Source organism: Moschus berezovskii, chromosome 11 (genome assembly GCF_049115385.1).
Source record: "Moschus berezovskii isolate FMDL1 chromosome 11, NW_MosBer_1.0, whole genome shotgun sequence".
NCBI lineage: Eukaryota > Metazoa > Chordata > Mammalia > Artiodactyla > Moschidae > Moschus > Moschus berezovskii.
Genome location: NC_142470.1, coordinates 79,884,706 through 79,904,107, shown reverse-complemented (window position 1 = coordinate 79,904,107; position 19,402 = coordinate 79,884,706). Strand labels below are relative to the sequence as shown.

Sequence of the window (19,402 nt, the reverse complement as noted above, 5' to 3'; positions counted from 1 at the left end):
GCTTTGCTTCTGGCCTCAGTTGAAGGTTGAAAGAGAATCATAGTAAAAAACGGAGATAGTATCTGGGAAAGTGCATCAAATAAAGGCTTGAGATTCAAGGCGATTTGACAAATGGGGTTGCCTCTGGGAGAATTGGGAGGAACCTGAAGCCTGGGAGAAGGAACTGAGAAGAAACTCTGGGAATGGTTGGGAGGAGGGAGGAGGCCTGCTTTTATGTAGTGCCAGTTGCCTGGTGGTGATGCTGGCTTTCAGCTTGCAGGGGTTTTGCAGGGCTGGGCACCTTCATTGCTTCATTATCCGGACCACGTAATTGTGAGCAGAATTTGTGATTAAGCTAATTTGGCTATGAAGTTGCAACGCATTCCACCCCTTTTTGTACCTGATAACCCTTCCAGTCATCCACGTCAAAGTCACACCACTTTGGATGGATTCTCAGAGCCTCCTCACTCAGCTTGCTTGGGGCTCAGCCAGCACTCCGCGGCCATCTGCCCAGGCTGCAAAGCTCTTTGTTGCTCTTGGCATGTTTAATAGCTTAATTTCTATTTTTCTCTTTGGAAATGCAGTTCATCGGCATTGAGGCAGCAGTGGGTGCTAAAATGGTTTCTGATTGCTATCTTGAATGTTAATATCCTAATACATTTTATCATCAATGACCTGTTCCCCCTTGACACAAGCTCTCACTCCCCTTTTGCAAAGATAGGCATGCAGCCTGCCTTCCGATAGGCCACGCGGCCCATCTCATTCCTTTGCTGTTTCCCTCCCTGCTTTTCTCAGATACCATTGTACTTTGCCAATGAAATCCACAGTCGTGGGAAATCTTTGACTTGGAGGATATGAGAAAGTGTTTCATTTTGCCGGCAGGGTTTAATAGGAATGATCTAATCTCTTAGAGGCATACATTATTTAAATTCCATGCTTTTGGACAAGGGGGCCCCTGAGACTTTTGAACTGTGGCAGGGATGGGATTTTGGCTGGGCTCTGTTCGGTAGAGTCGGCTGGTGGTTTTCCTGTTTTTTAATTTGGTGTAGGGGCCAGGTTATGCTTGTGGCAGGGGACAGTACTAGTGGTAAGAATGCTGGATAACATTTTCTTTATCCAAAAACCTAAAATCATGGGCTTTGGGGGCAGAAGGGGTGCAGAGAGTCATCTCCTGGCATCATCAGAATGTTATTTGGCTCCCATTTGAACCCCGAACTCAAGATCTCAAGCTCAGGTGAGTGGCCCCTGTGGAGCTACCTGAGAGCTTTCTGCCCTCCCTCCCTCTCTGCCCTGAGAGTGTGCCTAAAAGATCACAGGGGCCTCATCTGGGGCGAGGAGGGGCATCAAAGACCCCTGTGGGTGGAACTAAAATTCTGAGGGAATTTCTGTCAGCCCTCTCAACCACTGAAAGGCTGAGTCAGGAAAGAAAGTGGGGCTCACACATGGCTCAGGGAATGTGGATTAGGAGTGGAGCGAGATGTTGGGGGCAGGGACCCAAACAGCATCAGTTCACCGTGAGTTTTTACCTCATAAAGAGTCTCCAGTGCTCCGGGTATAGCTACCTCTTCTTCCCCTCATGTCTCTTTGGAATATCATTTTAGTACAAATCACCTATCTTCCTTCCTGCCTAGGGAAGGGGCTTGAAGGAGTGAATAATCCCAGAATAGTCTCTGGGACACAGAGCCTTTCCCCACTTCTGCAGAGGTTTATTGGGCATGTCTCCTGACCAGCAGACAGTAAGCTAAACACTGGGGGTGCAAATAGGATTGTCATAGTCTCTGTCAGGCTGACGATAGAGACATACTGACAGTGTATTATAGCTTGATAGGGGCCATGATTGAGATATATGTGTGTACTATGAGAACACAAGTGAAGAGTAATTCATTCTGACTTGGGAATATCTGCAAAAGCTTCAGAAAGGAGGCAATAACTGACCTTGACCTTGGAGGAGGAGGAGGTGTTCACCAGGCTGACCCTTCCTAAGTAGTATTTGCTAAATATGTGCCTGCTTTTTGCTGGACCATGGAAAAGAAAGGGAGGGGCTAGTAGTTCCTTCCCTCAAGAGACTCACAGCTTGTTGAGGAGTCCAGCCTGGTACGACTGAGTCAACTGGAACTCTGCACAGGCAGATGGAAGGCAGGGGTGGGTACCAGGGTTACTTGGTGATCCAGGGTTTCCGGAGTCACTACTCTCATGGAGAACATACTCTCTGTAAGGACAGCTCAGACCTCAGAAGGATATTGACTATAAGAGGCCCAGCTCCTCTGACCTTGCTCATCAGCCTGCTGCTATATAGAAGTAGCTTGCTGGATTGGGAGGTGGGGAGGGAGGGTATGAGGGTGGGTGGAGAAGGTTGGTGGTGAGAATTTAGTAAGATTGGCTTTTTCCCAACCCTGGTAGAGGCTGGGGTTTGGCAAACACAGGTGCCAGTACACCCTTGAGCATGGGGCCCTGCATGAGCACCTCTCGCATGCCCAGCCTTTGCCTATGATGTTGCTTTCATCTGGAATGCCTTCCCAGGCTGCTCTTTTATACTGATTTCAGGTTCACCAGAATACTTTATATCAGTTAATTTCTGTTCCTCATCATTAAGCTGGGTTTGGCATTGTTCTCTGTTGTTTTTGTTGTTCTCACTTCCCAGTGAGGTTATAAGCACCTTGAGAGTGGGAATAATGTCTTTTGCTTTTTTTTTTTTTAATCTCCCAAGAGCAGTTTGTGCCATATAAATGACAGGGGCTTCTGGAGACAGTCTTGGCATTGAATCTCAGCATTGCCATTTATCCTGGAATGGTGAGGTCAGTTTCCTTATCTGTGAAACGAGATAACACAGTTGGTTAACCTTGACTTTGTCAGCATTTGGGGCTGGATAGTCCTTTGTTATGGGGGCTGTCCTGTCTGCTGCAGGATGTTTAGTAGCATCCCTGGCCTCCACCTACTCGATGCCAATAGCACCACTCCCTCTTCAGTCATGACAATCAAAAATGTCTCCAGATGTTTTTGTGTCCCCCCCAATAAGTGTCCCTTGTGTCAAGTGTCCCTGTGCAGTTCCTTGTGTTGTCACATTTTCCTTGTGCAGCAAAACTGCTTCCAGTTGGGAACCCATGGGATGGCACTGCCTGTTGGGGATGTATCAAACCTCATCGTTAGTGCATCTGGAATGTAGTAGACATTCCATAATGCTGATTCTCTCTCATCCCTAATTCACCCAGCACTCTCCATATTACAGGTTGATGGATTGAATGGAGCTGGGTCTCTAGGTTTTAGCAGTTTGGGTTGGAAATGTCATGAACTCTCAGGTTGCCCCCACGATGCACTAACAGAGTTACTGTCATTTTCTTAATTGCAGATTGATCTGGAGCCCGAAGGAAGAGTGTATGTGATCATTGATCTCTCGGGGTCGTCGGGTGAAGGTAGGAGAGTGTGACCTCTCGTCATTGTTCTCGTCCATTGACCCTTTTGTCTTTTGGTCTCTTCCTTCCATCTTTGGCTGGGACATATTACAGTGACATGTAATTAATTGGTACTATTTAAAGGAAAATGTTATTTTGAAGATGTTTACGCCTATGTACCAAAAGAGATCAGCCATGCCATCTGTTAGCTCTGGTGGAGGAGCAGGAAGAGTTTCGTCTTACAGAGTCAGACCAGTAAAGCAGGCATTCCCGGGAGCAGATGCCCAGGCAGGCTTTGGAGGGGCGGCTGCCTCTCCTGGGAAGCTCGCATGGGGTTTGTGTGTGTGCAGTGGGACGGAAGTAAAGCCAGTTGGTCTCAGGGTAGTCAGAAATGAAATAAATGAGGAGTCAAATTTCAGAATCCTGTTTCTTTAGAGTTTTAATAGAAATGTTACTTCTATAAGGAGGGATAAATTAGGAGTTTGGGATGAACATATGCACTTGGGAACAGGGAGGTGGTGGCAGACTTGGGCTCTAAGGAGGTTGGGAATTAGGACTGAAATTTAGTGATAGGGAGCATCTTTCCTCTCTTCTTCTCTCTGAGGGCAGGGGACAGAACAGTTGGCTTTAATGTCACGGCAGAAAGATGGTATGAGCAAAGCAGGTTCCTCTTGGCAATGAGAAAAGATGGGGATTAGAGGTTGTGGTTCAAAGGGAAAGGCACAGCTCCTAGCTGGAAGACTTGGGCCTTTTACAGCATTTCACTGGAATACTGGGGATTATAAGCCAAAGCCACAACCCCAAAATTTTTAGGATAAAGCTCTAGTTTAAGGTTCTTTAATGGAGGGAGGATTATGCAAGCAAATTCAAAGGAGCTGGTCAAATGATGCACTTGACAAGTGTGCCTGGTGATTTTTATTTGACTGTTAACACCTGATTTCAACAGGTGTTCAGAATAATTCAGTAATTGTGTGTATATGGAGCTCATAATAGAAGTCAGTCCTCTTATAATAGATCTCAATTATTTGGCATAGGTTTAAAACTTTAAACATCCTTCCAAAATTGGTCTCTTACATTTTCTGCTCTTTATTGCAATTACATTTTGGCATTTCCAACTTTCCTTCTCTATTCTCAGCTCTGAACAGCCCAGAATAGAAAACTATTGTAGAAGATTTGAAGATTTAACAATATTTAGTATGAAATATTCAAGATGTGCAAAAGGGCAAAAAAATAATAAAATGGGATTAAGAAATAAAGCACCCAGTAAGGTAAAGCCTTGTGTTACTTTTAACATAATGACTGATCCCAAATTTACCATACTTCACAGTATGGTATTAAATGGTGTTACATGGTCTCCTGGTTGAAAATATGGGTGAAACATTTGATGGGAAAAATCAATCCTCCTTTTCCCTTACATAATTCTATATGCAACAGGATAATTAATTAAATATGTACTTCCTGTGCCAATATGCTGGGCAATCAGTGGGAGGCTTGGTTATTTTTTCCTTTGAAAAAATTAATGACTTGCAAATTATAGAAGATGTCCTTTTTTTACATTAGCAGGAAAGGATATGGACAAATGAATGAATAAATAAGTCAGAGGCAATTGGTTTTTTCTTCTTGCTTCTACAGCTTATTGCATGTGAATGACCAAAGCAGTTTTCATTGGACTGAATTCTTAGTCTATTTTTTTTTTTATCTCTTTCATCTAAAGAAAACAGAGTTTACTTTGGAAATGCTGACACATGCCAGACTCAGTAAAGTGCTAGCATGTGTTGCTCTGAAGAAAAGGAGAAGTTTTCTCCTCTTTTTTCTTGCTGTTCCTGGATTTGGAAATCTTTCTCTGGATAGTAGGAGGGACTTCCAGCAATCTCTTCCTAGAAGCTGATCTTGGTGCATTCTGTTTGTGTTCTCTGCATCTGTTCTTCCAGTCCTGCCCTAGGATGTTGAGGACTCGTGGTCCAAAGGTGGTTTTGTTTTTGGAAAGGTTGGGAGGGTGAGAAGAGGAACGGAGAATAAGTAGCTACCACATTTCCTACCTTGATTACATGGTAAGGGTCTAGGGAAAAAACAGGTTTGTCACACCCAGACTGTGGACATTCGTTGATTATTATTTAAGTCCTTCTCTTTAGTGAAAATTCCTAACTCTGTATTCTGAGAAAAGGTGAAAAAGAGAGCTGCAATGAGGCATAGCTGACATTTTCACTGCTCTATTATTCTGCCATCAAGCATCCCTTCAGCTTGACTATTTCAAGTGCTCCAGTCAGTCCCATCAATGGAAAGAAAAAGATATTCATAGCAATTGCACAAACTTTACACCACATGCAAGTAGCAGAGAGCTCGGGGAAAGATGTGGGGGTGAGGCTGTATGAATACACCCCCTTCTTCTGGGATGTGCCAAAGGATTCTTTTATCTTGCTAACACACTGTGGAAAGCCTGGACGTTTACGTCTGCTAGAGCTGGAGTTAATGTGATTTCTAACTGTCTAATAAAATTCCGTTGCTTGCATTCCTGTGTAGTTCATCATAATGGGATTTGACTGGTATGAGCTTTAGCTAAACCAGGCGACCTAACCTCAGACGTATGGGGTCAGGCTGGATAACAGTTAAGGTCATTTCTGATCACGCAGTTTTGATCTTTGGTATAATTTGAATAGACATCTGTCAAAGCTCAAGCTGAAAGCTGGCTAATATCTGTAACCAGTAGAAGGGGTTGACAGGTACTGTGCCAAGGACTTTACCTGCATTATCCCATGCAGTAAACCTTCTCAGAATGTTTTATGTGTTGCTCTAGACTTGGGTGCCTCTTGTGCGTTAGTTGCTCAGTCGTGTCCGACTCTTTGCAGTCTCATGGACTGTAGTCCATCAGGCTCCTCTGTCCGTGAATAGTGGAGTGGGTTGCCATACTTCCTCTAGGAGGTCTTCCCATCCCAGGGATCCAACCCACGTCTTCTGTGTCTCCTGTATTGCAGGCAGATTCTTTACCCACCGGATCATTGGAAAAGCACCGGGTGCCTCTTAGTGTTTGCTTTTATTATAGGTAATGACCATGGGGCTTCCTGGTAAACACAGCACTACAGACTCACCAGATACTTAAATCAGAGCATAATTAGCCTAGGCAACAGAAGCATAAAAAGCAATGTATGTAATTCTCAATTGTGCAAATAATTATTTCCTGTTGTGGACATTAGTGAATATTTTTCCCTTTGTTGTGATGTAATTTATATATTATTTCTATTCTTTATAGTAATATGATAATGAGCCATCATTTGCAGACTCCCGGAGGAGGGGCAATCAGGGTCTGACGTAGAGATTTCTAGGCTTCTCTTCTCCCACCTTCCATCCAGGTGTCATGTTCACCCAGGAGAGTTTTTCAGAGTTTAGACAATAATAGAAAGGACAGGAAGTGGATCTCAATAGTATGTTTGGCTCCCCAAACTGTTTCTCCAATAAAATGCTGAAGATAAAAGCAATTGGAAAGATTTTTGCAGCACATCCATCATAAATACTGCAGTTAGATCAGGTTGGGAAATTAATACATATTGTGGAAGTGGAAGATGAAGAGGTGGGTGAAAAAGCAAGCCCTGTCTTCTTTTTTCTGTTGCCATGGGCTTCAGAAAGCATTCAGTCTCCTCTCTGGGAGAGGAGAGGAGAGAATAAAAAGAGAGAGCCTTAGAAATCCATCAGTCAGTGGACTGGTCGACTACACTGACTGATGGACTCCTAAATCCTAGCTCCAGTGTTTACTAGCTTAGAGCTTCAGATTTCTCAGCCATCAATGGGGCTAATAGGATGTATAGTAGGTTTTGATACTGTGATAGGACTGCTTGAAGGACAGAGTACTCACATGGAGGGGCTGCTCGATAATATCTTCAATGCCCTGGAGATCTGAAGGCAGAGAGGTAAGCAACACTCTAACCCAGTGCTCAGGAAGGAGCAGCAGGCAAGGTATCCAGGGAAATAGTTTGAGGGCAAGTTTCTGACTCTGGGGCATGGCGTAAGCAAAAGGTCCAAGAATAGAGCAAGGTGCCAAAGAGGAAATTCATAGACTAATATCTGTATCTTTCAGGGGCTATGAGATTGCTTGTTGCAGAGTTTGGACTTTCCCATAGTTTTGTCCCATTTGCTTTCTCTTTCGTCACCACCCTTTTCCCACTGAAGTATTCCCCAGAAGAACATTCATTAGCTTGTCTGTGTCTTGTCACCCTTAATGCTATAAATGTCTGTTTTCCTAAGCCTGGGCTTGGACCTTCTTTGCTCAGTGCAGACAGAACATGTGGTCCCCACACTCTCATCAGCCTTAGGTAAAAAGCCCTGCATATATTTGAAGATGGTTATTAAATCTCTCTTCTTCAGGATGAATCAATCAAATTCCTTAACCTTTCTGAAGAGAGAGTTTAGAAATCGTATCTCATCTTTGCAGTTCTCTTCTAGACTTTTTTCAAGTTGCACAGACTGGTAGACATGATCAAACGTGCTTTGCTTCTTTCTAAGATGATAATGTGTGTAGAGCAAGTACACACATCTCCTGGCGGGAGAGGGTGACATTGAGAGGTCAAGTGATGTGCCCGAGGCTGAACAGTTGATCACAAGGCCCTGCTGGTTCCAATTCCCGGCTATGATTCAGGGCCTTGCCTGGATTAGGGCCTCAATAATGAGGCCCCCCATGCCTATGTGGCAAACACCTCCTCACTGCTTTTAACAGGTTAGTTCTTTTCTTCAGGAAGCTTTCCATAGAAAGAGGAAGGTAAAGTTTTTAGTTTTGAATCCAAAGATGACACAAAGAATCCCTTTCATAAATAAGCCGATCATTTTCCCACTGAAATGAAATGAAAACTTACATGGTCCCAGTTTAGGAATGGTCAGCTTCTTTCCAGGCTGTCTGTAAGGTGCATCCATAACTAAGTCTTGGTTGGACTCAAATCCCAGCAGATTAATAATCTTTCTTACCTTGTGTCCATGGCAGGCATTAGAACACTGCCTTCAGGGTTGAAATAGAGAGGCAGGCTTTCCTCTTGACACTCTGCCACTGGTGGTTTTTATCTAGATAACATCTTTCTGATTCCAGAGTCCCACTGAATCTTTAGCTTATAAGAATTCTGTTTTTCTTAGAGTTTCTGCATTTTTAAATCCAGTGCCTTCTGATGATCAGATCATTAAGCAGAACCATTTATTCAGATGAAGAGTATTTACTAATGCATTTTAGTAAATATGCCAAGTTTGGTGTCCATGCTGAATTTGGGGACTGGGAAGTAGAAAATGAGAAATGGCGTTTGCAAGAGCACATGGCCCTTGCCTTCAAGGGGCTTGCAATTCCATTAGGAATCCAAGACACCTGCAGGACAGAAGTATTAGAGAACAAATGCAAGATAATATCACATTGAGTGCTTAACTGGTGTTATCAGGAGTTCTCCAAATGGGAATAAGTTTAAGCTTTAGAATCATCCAGAGAAACTCAAGAAAGAAACAAAGCTTGAAGGCTGAAAAGGAAGTTAAGTATACCAGATTGACAGGGAAGAAGTGGGAAGGCCATTCTGTGTAGAGAGCATCATGTCATCATTATCAAAGACAGCTTTGAAGCTCTTTTTTTTAGTAAGGCTGGATAGACACTATAAATTAAATAGATGCTATTTGTATTCTCAAAGAGCTTCCAAACAAAGACAGTCATCAATGTGGCAGACAGAAATTTTCAAACAAGGAAATGACATAAATGATTAAGCTGTGTTTGAAGATTGAAGGCAATTCTTTCTGGTTGTGTCTTCATGGTCAAGGCCTCTCACTCACCTTGGCCACTAAGGAGGAGGGATGTTCTAGGCTAAGTCTGGGTTATGGCAAAGAGCACATTTTTAAGCACGGGACTTAGGTGATTTGAAGGACAAGACCGGTACAGGCATCTCTTTGTGGTCTTTTCAGCAATCTCATGGAGTCTCATGGTAAGCCTGCTACCACCCTAAGCCTTCTCCTTCTCTCCAGCCTGTCTAGCTGGTGTCCCTGCATCAAGCCCTGACACTCTCACCCTTTTCAAGTTCTGTTCAGTCTCTAATGAGAAACATTGCTTTATATGTTAAAGGGACCCCTTACCCACCCATAAAAGGGACTTCAAAGTCAGGCACTGCTCCAAGGAGCTGATGGGTCTCCCTTCTGTGAGGTGCCTCTGGTAATAAGGTTGTGATCCTGGTCACCCCACAGGGTCCCCAGACATTCGTGGACAAGTTGGATTCTCCAGTAGCATGTGGAAAACAGAAAACAGCCTCAGCATTTGATAAGAGTGAATATTAACCAAAGCCAGATGTTCAAAAACATTATTCTTGCAATGTGTACCCCACCCCACCCCCACATATTCACTTGCTATTGCAACTCAAGACTCAGGGAATGGGCCTATTAATTTCCAGATTTTTGGCTCCCTCCTTTGTCCTGATGGAATAAATGCTTGTTCCTGGAAATGGCCATATGCACCAGATGAGACAGGGAGAGTCAGCTTGAAAGCAGTGAGGACCAAATTCCCATTAAGGGGTTTATAATGTCACAAAGAGAGACAATGCTAAAATGCTTGATGAGAAATAAGCCAAGAAACCCTCATTTCCTTCCAAACAGGCTCGAGATGCACAGCAGTTCCTCTGAAATGAATCATCGACAGTTAACAACACCAAATGCCAACCATTAGCAGATGAAAAACAGAATTGAATCCTGAGTGTGTGGAGAGCAGAGCTCTTTAGGATCACTACCAAACCCTCTTTCCTCTCGGCCATTATGGGAGCGTAGATGTGCATTTTCTATTTTCTATTGACTTGTGTGCCTGTTTTACTAATGAAGTAATTGAAGGAGGAATAGTCATGTTGAATAAATAAGTTTAATAGAAAGAGTGGGTTTATAATAGATCCTTAGTCAAGAAGCAAGCGCCGGGTATCCTGGTGTGGCCTCCAATTCTGTCTTTGTTGTCTTGCTAGACATCAGTTCTGTGTCTTACAAAGAAGATCTTTTCGGGAAATTCATGTTTGTAGCTCAGATCATACTGGGTCAAAGTGACTTATAATTTAATCATTTACTGCTGTTGATGTCCTTGTGATTTGGCTTAAAACAAAAGGGTATTTCCATTCATCTAACTTAATTTAGAGGGTTGTCTTTCAGGACCAATTACTTTATTCTTTTATCCAGTTGAAATTGGCCAGTGCTGACAGTTTTATTGATTTTTCTTATTACCTAGCTTCATTGAAACATTCACATTCTCACAATCAAGTGCATTCACCATCTTATTCAAGCTGCTCACACTGGGCCTTTTATCCTCCTCCTGTATTATAAACCTTTGGTGTGAGCTTTTGGGGGCCTGGGAAGGTGTGTTTTTTTGTGCACGTACATATAGCTGAGAATGAATGTCTGTGAATCTCCTATCTCCCCTTCTTTCTCAGTGGCCCTCATTTGAAACATTTCTTATTTACTTATCTAAGAAATGCTAGGCCCTAGGAGTATAGAGTTAACGAAGATGATCCCTGCTCTAGGGCATCTGTACTCTTACACAATAAGGCAAACACTACACCAGTAAGCACCATGATGTGTTTGATTATTTGGGTAGCTACTGGAAGAACAGGGTATAGTAAGACTGCTCTTTCTGGAGTATGCAGTCATTAAATGACAACTGCCAGTACTTCCACATGCTCTCGTCAGCTCCATGGCAACCCTAAAAGGCAGGCAATAATAGTTATCCTCTTTTCTTGGTTGAGGAGACAGAGCCACTGTCCACTGAAGACACATCTAATCAGAAGATATAATAAAGGCAGAGTAGTACTTGATTTCAGAGAAGGCAATGGCACCCCACTCCAATACTCTTGCCTGGAGAATCCCATGGCTGGAGGAGCCTGGTGGGCTGCAGTCCATGGGGTCGCAAAGAGTCGGACACGACTGAGCACCTTCACTTTCACACATTGGAGAAGGAAATGGCAACCCACTCCAGTGCTCTTGCCTGGAGAATCCCAGGGACGGGGGAGCCTGGTGGGCTTCCACCTATGGGGTCGCACAGAGTTGGACACAACTGAAGCGACTTAGCAGCCGCAGCAGCAGCAGTAGTAATTGATTTAGGGCTTCCCAGGTGGCGCTAGTGGTAAAGAACCTGCCTGCCAATGCAGGAGACGTAAGAGATGCGGGTTCAGTCCCTGGGTTGGGAAGATCCCCTGGAGGAGGGCATGGAAACCCACTCCAGTGTTCTTGCTTGGAGAATCCCATGGACAGAGGAGCCTGGCGGGCTATAGTCCATAGGGTTGCAAAGAGTCAGACATGACTGAAGCAACTTAGCACACATGCATGCATGAATTGATTTACCAAAATGTGAACCTTTCAGGCATATCTATGACTTACAGATTAATTCATTCAACATAGAACTATTTGGGCACCTTTAGCAGTTACTGTTCGCAGTACCAGGGACACAGAAAGTGTGTTAGTCGCTCTTTGTATTAGTCATGTCCAGCTCTTTGTGACCCCATGGACTCAGCTCTTCAGTCTCCTTTGTCCATGGAATTCTCCAGGCCAGAATATGAGAGTGGGTTGCTATTCCCTTCTCCAGGGGATCTTCCCAATTCAGGGATTGACCCCTGGTCTCCCAAATGCAGGCAGATTATTTACCCTCTGAGCAACCAGGGAAGCCCTACACCAGGGACCAAGAAATGAACAGTGAAAACAGAAATCCTTGCCCCTAGGCACCTGCTAATGGACATGCTTGGGGGGGTGGGTGGGTTGTCTCTGCGTGATATATCACATACTGGGAACCAGAGTTGTCTCTGGGGAAGGGAGAGGGTGAATTTAGAAAAGGGGGAACCATTCTTGTCAATATCTATAATCTTGGTTTTCTTTCCCGTATGATGTACATGAGCTGTTAAAACAATTAGAAAATTTGAAAAAAAAAAAAAAGAATTAGGTAGATATGTTACCATTCCCATATAGACGGAGACTGTGACTTGCCCATGAACACAGGCTGCGGCAGGTTTCAGAAGTCCTAGGTAGAGAGGAATGACCTGCTTAATCCACAGCATGAATGTCTAAAGGCAACAAGCTCAGAAATAATGCATGACACCCACTTCATGTCACTCAAGACATCTCTGATCTGGAGTGGGATATGCTGAAATTAAGGATGCTGTCAGTGTGTGCCTGTCTCCAAGAACTATGTGCTTCTGACATGTAGAGGGAGGTGGCCAAGTAGCCAGACTCCATGGAACAAGTGATGGTTGAATGTTGTTCACAGAGCATTCATTCCAGGGAGCTGCTGGCCTCTTCATGCCCACTCCTGCTGCTGAGAGGCTGCACACCTCTGAATGGACAGTCCCATGCTGGTATTATTATTAGCACCAGGCAGCGCTCTCTAGAGTTTAGGGCCAGCTGCTTCTTGTTCCAAGTTTAGTCATCTCCACGGACTGATAGACTTCGCTAGCTGAGGTCCCTTCTGCCTAGCTAAGTAGAGCACATTGGCTGCAGTGGGTTATTCATACTATACAGACACTCAAGTTTGCCTGTTTCCTGAAAATTAGTAGTGATGTTTAGTTCAGAGAACTGTTCTCTGCAGCAGGAACTCATGACTTCGACTAATAGCCACGTGTAAATTCTTTGGCAACTGTCAGAAAGAATGAAGTTAGGAGAAGTTAAGTCCACTTTCAGGTGTATCTGTGTGTTACTGGGACCAGGATTTCATAGTCACCTGCACTTTAGCTTTTATTCCACCATTAGTTAATTACTGGATATACTGCTGATTAAACAGATGTATATGAAGAGTCTGTTGCCTCCCTGGCACCTTGCCAAGAGCTGGAGAAACCAAGATGTAAAAGACATAGGTCTTGCTCTTGAGGAGCTCCCAAGCTAGGGTGTGTCTGGCAACAAGGCAGCTGCTTCACTTGGACCCCCGTGGCCTCCTTGGTATACAAAGAGAGAGAGAAATGGGACTAATGACCCTATGGCCATCTGCAGGGCTGAATTAAAACCAAGATAAGTTTGCTCAGAGCTGGGCACCTAGAAGAAGGAAGGGAGAGAGGACAAAAATTTTTAAGCCAAATCTCTGTACAGAGATTATTTTAAAGCCTAAATGGATCTGCCATTTCATTATCCCTATTTTACAGACGGAAAAACTGAGGCTTAAGGAGTTTTAAGACTGTGAATTCCCTGGATCCTGTAAAGATGCAGATCCGATTCAGTGGGCCTGAGATGGGGCCTGAGTTGCAGCATTTCTCATTAGGTCCTAGAAGATGCCCCTGCCACGCATCCTTGGACAACACTGAGTAGTGTGAGACTCTAAGACCTGTGATTTCCTCTCCGAACCAGTTTCTATAGGATTGAAAATTAAGAGAGAAATCTGCTTTTTTCTTCCCCAACTTCCAATCATTTTGTCCTCAAAATCAAGAACTTTCAATCCTTTTTTGTTGAGTATCCTTTCCCCTACCTTCTCCTTTCTTCTGGAAAAGAGCTGGAAGGGCACTTGGCATATTCTTAGGGAGGCAGGCAATTCTTTGGGTCCTGGTATTTGAGTCCCAGCTTTAATCACCTGCAGAAGGTCAAAATGGATAGCATTGATGTTCTTTAGCTAGGAGAACAGGCACCAATTTATACCATGAAAACAAAAAGCAACCAGTCAGGATATTGGATTTTTTGTTTTTGTGTTTGCTTGTCTATAAATACCCTCAAGTATTGAGTGGTGCTTGAATTTGACCCCACTGTGCTAATTTTCTCCCGGTTCCTGGGGCTTTAATTAAAGTAACTCACCCAGGGACCTTGCTAGAACTTACCTCTCCGTGATCCTCCTCTGAGGCAGGCAAGTTGCACCTGCCTTTAATGGAGGTGGAAATGCAGGGGGAGTTCTGCTGGGTACACAGTAGGGGCATACTTTTTAACTTGTCGCACAAATGAATGTGTGCCTAAATGAATTAATAGGAGAAAGTGTCACTTTAAAAAGAAACTATGGAGATAAACAAGGTGTTTGATCTGAACTTGCTTTGGATAATCGGCTGTTTCGTATTCCAGTATACAATCAATTTCACGAGTGGGAGTGAACCTGCATGGTTAAACTATGCCTGGTACTTAATAGGGGCGCTCTGAGGCCACCTCAGGGCCTCCACGCACACCAAGTCTCCAGTTATAATATCCTGTCCCCTCCCTTTTAATTCAACTACTTCTCTGTTCTTTCAAAATTTGATTTCAAGTCTGCCTCCTCCTGGGGACCTTCCCACGCCAGCTGACCTGCTCCAACCCACCGGTTCACACACTGTGTTTGCTCCCACACTCTTCTGTGTCTTTCCACAGAAGTATGTACTCAGATATTTATATTCTATCTATAACTAGAGTCCTGGTTGTACCCTGCCTACCCCAGTGAGCCACAAATTATCCAAGGGCAGAGGCTTATGGAAGGAACACGGGCTTCGAGCTGAGAGCTGGCCCAGTGCACTTGAGGCTCCTGGCTGGCCCTGTGATACAGCAGTGCTGAGCCCAGGGCGCTGTCCTGCCATCTGGACTACACAAAGCCAGACTGGGAACAAGGGCCATCTCTGTAGTTGGACCTTTTTGTCTGCTGGGGACTCAGATCACCCAAAGCCGTTATGAGACTAGCTATTGTGGCTCTCCAAGCAAGTCCACGGGAATCTTCATCATCACAGGGCCTCATCATGCTGGACACATGGCCCCTGATTAGTTATAATGCATTCAGCATAATCAGCTCTATGATGAAGTGTAGTGTGAGCAACCCCTTTACTGAAATCAGAGGCTTGGATTCTGTTCCTGGCCCTGCTTCTAACCAGTCAGTTGAATTATTGCATGTTTCTGGCCCTCAACTGGATTGCATCAAAGGCATTAAGATGCTGTGATTCAGTGAATGCTTGGGATTTTGGATTCTCAGATTGAAGACTTTCTGAATACAGGTGTGAGTCACTGACAGTGTTCCCTCATCTCTCTCTATACTTGACACCAAGGAGCAAGACCAGTCATTCCTCAGTGAAGCATGGGATCCTGAGTAGTTGGTGAGGCATGATTGGGTATCTTAAGAATTTAAAGTGTGGCGAAGAGGAATAGGGGAAAGACTTATCCTGTGGCTCTTGGGCAGCTCAGGGACCAGAGGGGTAGCACTTACAGGGAGGAACTTTAAGCTTAGTTTAGTAACTACTCATTAGCAGTTAGGTACATTTCAGCAGTAAATAGGGGCTCTCCATCTCTGTAGGTATTCAAATAGAAACCAAGTGAGATAAAAAAAAAAAATTGTAGAAAAGATTTCTTTTTAAAAATATCTTTATTTTTAATTGATTGATGATTGGTTTACTATCTTGGTTTGATTTCTGTCATACCTCAACATGAATTAACCATGCTGCTGCTGCTGCTGCTAAGTCACATCAGTCGTGTCCGACTCTGTGCAACCCCATAGACGGCAGCCCACCAGGCTCCCCACCCCTGGGATTCTCCAGGCAAGAACACTGGAGTGGGTCGCCATTTCCTTCTCCAATGCAGGAAAGTGAAAAGTGAAAGTGAAGTTGCTCAGTCATGTCCGACTCTTAGCAACCCCATGGACTGCAGCCTACCAGGCTCCTCTACCCATGGGATTTTCCAGGCAAGAGTACTGGAGTGGGGTGCCATTGCCTTCTCCAGAATTAACCAAGGGGTACTTAAATCCCCTCCCTCTTGAATATCTCTCCTACCTCCTGCCCATTCCCACCCCTCTAGGTTATTACAGAGCCCCAGTTTGAAGATCAGATTATCTGTAACATAACTTCCATTAAGTATCTACAAATGGAGGATAATAAAACAAGTTTATTTTATTTGAAAAAAAAATCCAAGGTCTACATGGAAAAAGAGGTAGAGAAAAAGAGTGAAATAATGGGAAAAGAGAATAAGTTGAACCTCAACATCGATATACAGAATAGTTCTATTTCTGGAAAATTTATTCAAAAATTTGAATCTTATTTCCAAAGATCTAAGGAAGGATTCTATTTGATTAGACTCCAAATTGTGTGAACCTATCATGGAAGCCTTGTTTTTAAGAGGAATAACTTCTTGTAACACCAATTTTGCTCCTTAATTCTCTCTCATATGGAGATGAACGTGGAGTTCACTTAAAGAGTGGTCCATTGGTGTGTGTCTGTGAGCAGCCCCATCTGGGAGAAGGAAAAAGAGCAACAGAGATCCCTGACTCAAAGGAAAACATCATTTCATTATGCTTGTCATGTCTGCTTAGAGGTAATGGTTTTCTCATCAGACTTAGGAGGATATTACATGGGGCTACAGAAGCAGAAAGAAATGGAGGTTTCTTTGCCTCTTAGCCTCTTGCTCCAAGAAAGAATTTGATTTTGGGTAGATAGCTTCCACTATGGTGGTTGATGATTGCTGTGAACAGGTTGAACCATTTACTGCCTATGTGAGGTGAGGGCACTAGGAAGGTGGTTGACTGCCTTCCCCCACCATTGACCTACCTTTTGTCTAATGCTTGAAATTACCTTCAGAACTTGCACATAGATGGTGGTTTTGATGGCATCACATAGCTAGCTCTTTCTTCCCTTCAAAGAAAAGAAAAGATCAACCCTTTTAGAAAGATGAAATCATAAGCGTTATTAACCTTCTCATGCATGAAGGACCAACAGCCAGGTTTGCAGTCCACTAATTTTGTGCATACTGTTCATGGGGTTCTCAAGGCAAGAATATTGAAGTGGTTTGCCATTCCCTTCTCCAGTGGACCACATTCTGTCAGACCTCTCCACCATGACCCGCTAATCACGATGGTGTGATCATTCTCCTAGAACCAGACATCCTGAAATGTGAAGTCAAGTCGCCTTAGAAAGCATCACGATGAACAAAGCTAGTGGAGGTAATGGAATTCCAGTTGAGCTATTTCAAATCCTGAAAGATGATGCTGTGAAAGTGCTGCACTCAATATGCCAGCAAATTAGGAAACCTCAGTGGTGGCCAAAGGACTGGAAATGGTCAGTTTTCATTCCAATCCCAAAGAAAGGCAATGCCAAAGAATGCTCAAACCACCACACAATTGCACTCATCTCACACGCTAGTAAAGTAATGCTCAAAATTCTCCAAGCCAGGCTTCAGCAATATGTGAACCGTGAACTTCCAGATGTTCAAGCTGGTTTTAAAAAAGGCAGAGGAACCAGAGATCAAATTACCAACATCCGCTGGATCATGGAAAAAGCAAGAGAGTTCCAGAAAAACATCTATTTCTGCTTTATTGACTATGCCAAAGCCTTTGACTGTGTGGATCACAATAAACTGTGGAAAATTCTGAGAGAGATGGGAATAACAGACCACCTGATCTGCCTCTTGAGAAACCTATATGCAGGTCAGGAAGCAACAGTTAGAACTGGACATGGAACAACAAACTGGTTCCAAATAGGAAAAGGAGTACGATTCAAGGCTGTATATTGTCACCCTGCTTATTTAACTTATATGCAGAGTACATCATGAGAAATGCTGGGCTGGAAGAAGCACAAGCTGGAATCAAGATGCCGGGAGAATTATTAATAACCTCAGATATTCAGATAACACCACCCTTATGGCAGAAAGTGAAGAGGAACTAAAGAGCCTCTTGATGAAAGTGAAAGAGGAGAGTGAAAAAGTTGGCTTAAAGCTCAACATTCAGAAAACTAAGATCATGGCATCTGGTCCCATCACTTCATGGCAAATAGATGGGGAAACAATGGAAACAGTGTCAGACTTTATTTTTTGGGGCTCCAAAATCACTGCAGATGCTGATTGCAGCGATGAAATTAAAAGACGCTTACTCTTTGGAAGGAAAGTTATGACCAACCCAGATAGCATATTAAAAAGCAGAGACATTACTTTGCCAACCAAGGTCCTTCTAGTCAAGGCTATGGTTTTTCCAGTGGTCATGTATGGATGTGAGAGTTGGACTGTGAAGAAATCTGAGTGCCAAAGAATTGATGCTTTTGAACTGTGGTGTTGGAGAAGACTCTTGAGAGTCCTTTGGACTGCAAGGAGATCCAACTACTCCATTCTAGAGGAGATCACTCCTGGGTGTTCATTGGAAGGACTGATGCTAAAGCTGAAACTCCAGTACTTTGGCCACTTCATGCGACGAGTTGACTCATGTGAAACAGACTCTGATGCTGGGAGGGATTGGGGGCAGGAGAAAAAGGGGACGATGGAGGATGAGATGGCTGGATGGCATCACTGACTTGATGGACATGATTTTGTGTGAACTCCGGGAGTTGGTGATGGACAGGGAGACCTGGCGTGATGTGATTCATAGGATTGCAAAGAGTTGGACAAGACTGAGCGACTGAACTGAATTTTGTGCATGATACCTTTCTCAAAAAAAAAAAAAGTGTCTGAAGGGCACAGAATTGAAAGTCTGAATAACTGAATAACTGTTATAATAGGAGATTCCATTCCTGGAAAACAAAAGTATATTAAAAATCCTCTCATCATGTCCCATTGTGTAGGCACAATTTTTTTAGTAAAAATTCCAGCATCTTATTGTTTTTTCTTTTCTCATTTGGTCACCTGGGCAGCCTGTCAGCCTCCTTAAATGCTAGAAGGGTACAGTTCAGTTCAGTTCAGTCGCTCAGTTGTGTCCGACTCTTTGCAACCCCATGAATCATAGCACGCCAGGCTTCCCTGTCCATCACCAACTCCCGGAATTCACTCAAACTCATGTCCATGGAGTCGGTGATGCAATCCAGCGAGCTCGTTCTCTGTTGTCCCCTTCTCCTCCCGCCCCCAATCCTTCCCAGCGTCAGAGTCTTTTCCAGTGAGTCAACTCGTCGCATGAGGTGGCCAAAGTATTGCAGTTTCAGCTTTAGCATCAGTCCTTCCAATGAATACCCAGGAGTGATCTCCTCTAGAATGGACTGGTTGGATCTCCTTGCAGTCCAAGGGACTCTCAAGAGTCTTCTCCAGCACCACAGTTCAAAAGCATCCATTCTTCGGCAATCAGCCTTCTTCACAGTCCAGCTCTCACATCCATATATGACAACTGGAAAAACCATAGCCTTGACTAGACGGATCTTTGTTGGCAAAGTAATGTCTCTGCTTTTTACAGCTGAGGCTAAATAGGA

The 19,402-nt window shown here is 43.8% G+C and overlaps 1 protein-coding gene across 2 annotated transcripts in view; it reads left to right on the top strand.

The window, feature by feature from the left end:
- Window positions 1–19,402, top strand: part of PRKCE (protein kinase C epsilon) — a 568,938-nt gene that overhangs the window by 212,291 nt on the left and 337,245 nt on the right. For both annotated transcript variants that reach the window (XM_088841505.1, XM_088841506.1), the window contains exon 3: window positions 3,326–3,389. In XM_088841505.1, the coding sequence (XP_088697631.1) occupies window positions 3,326–3,389 (64 nt within the window). The remainder of the gene's footprint in view (window positions 1–3,325; window positions 3,390–19,402) is intronic.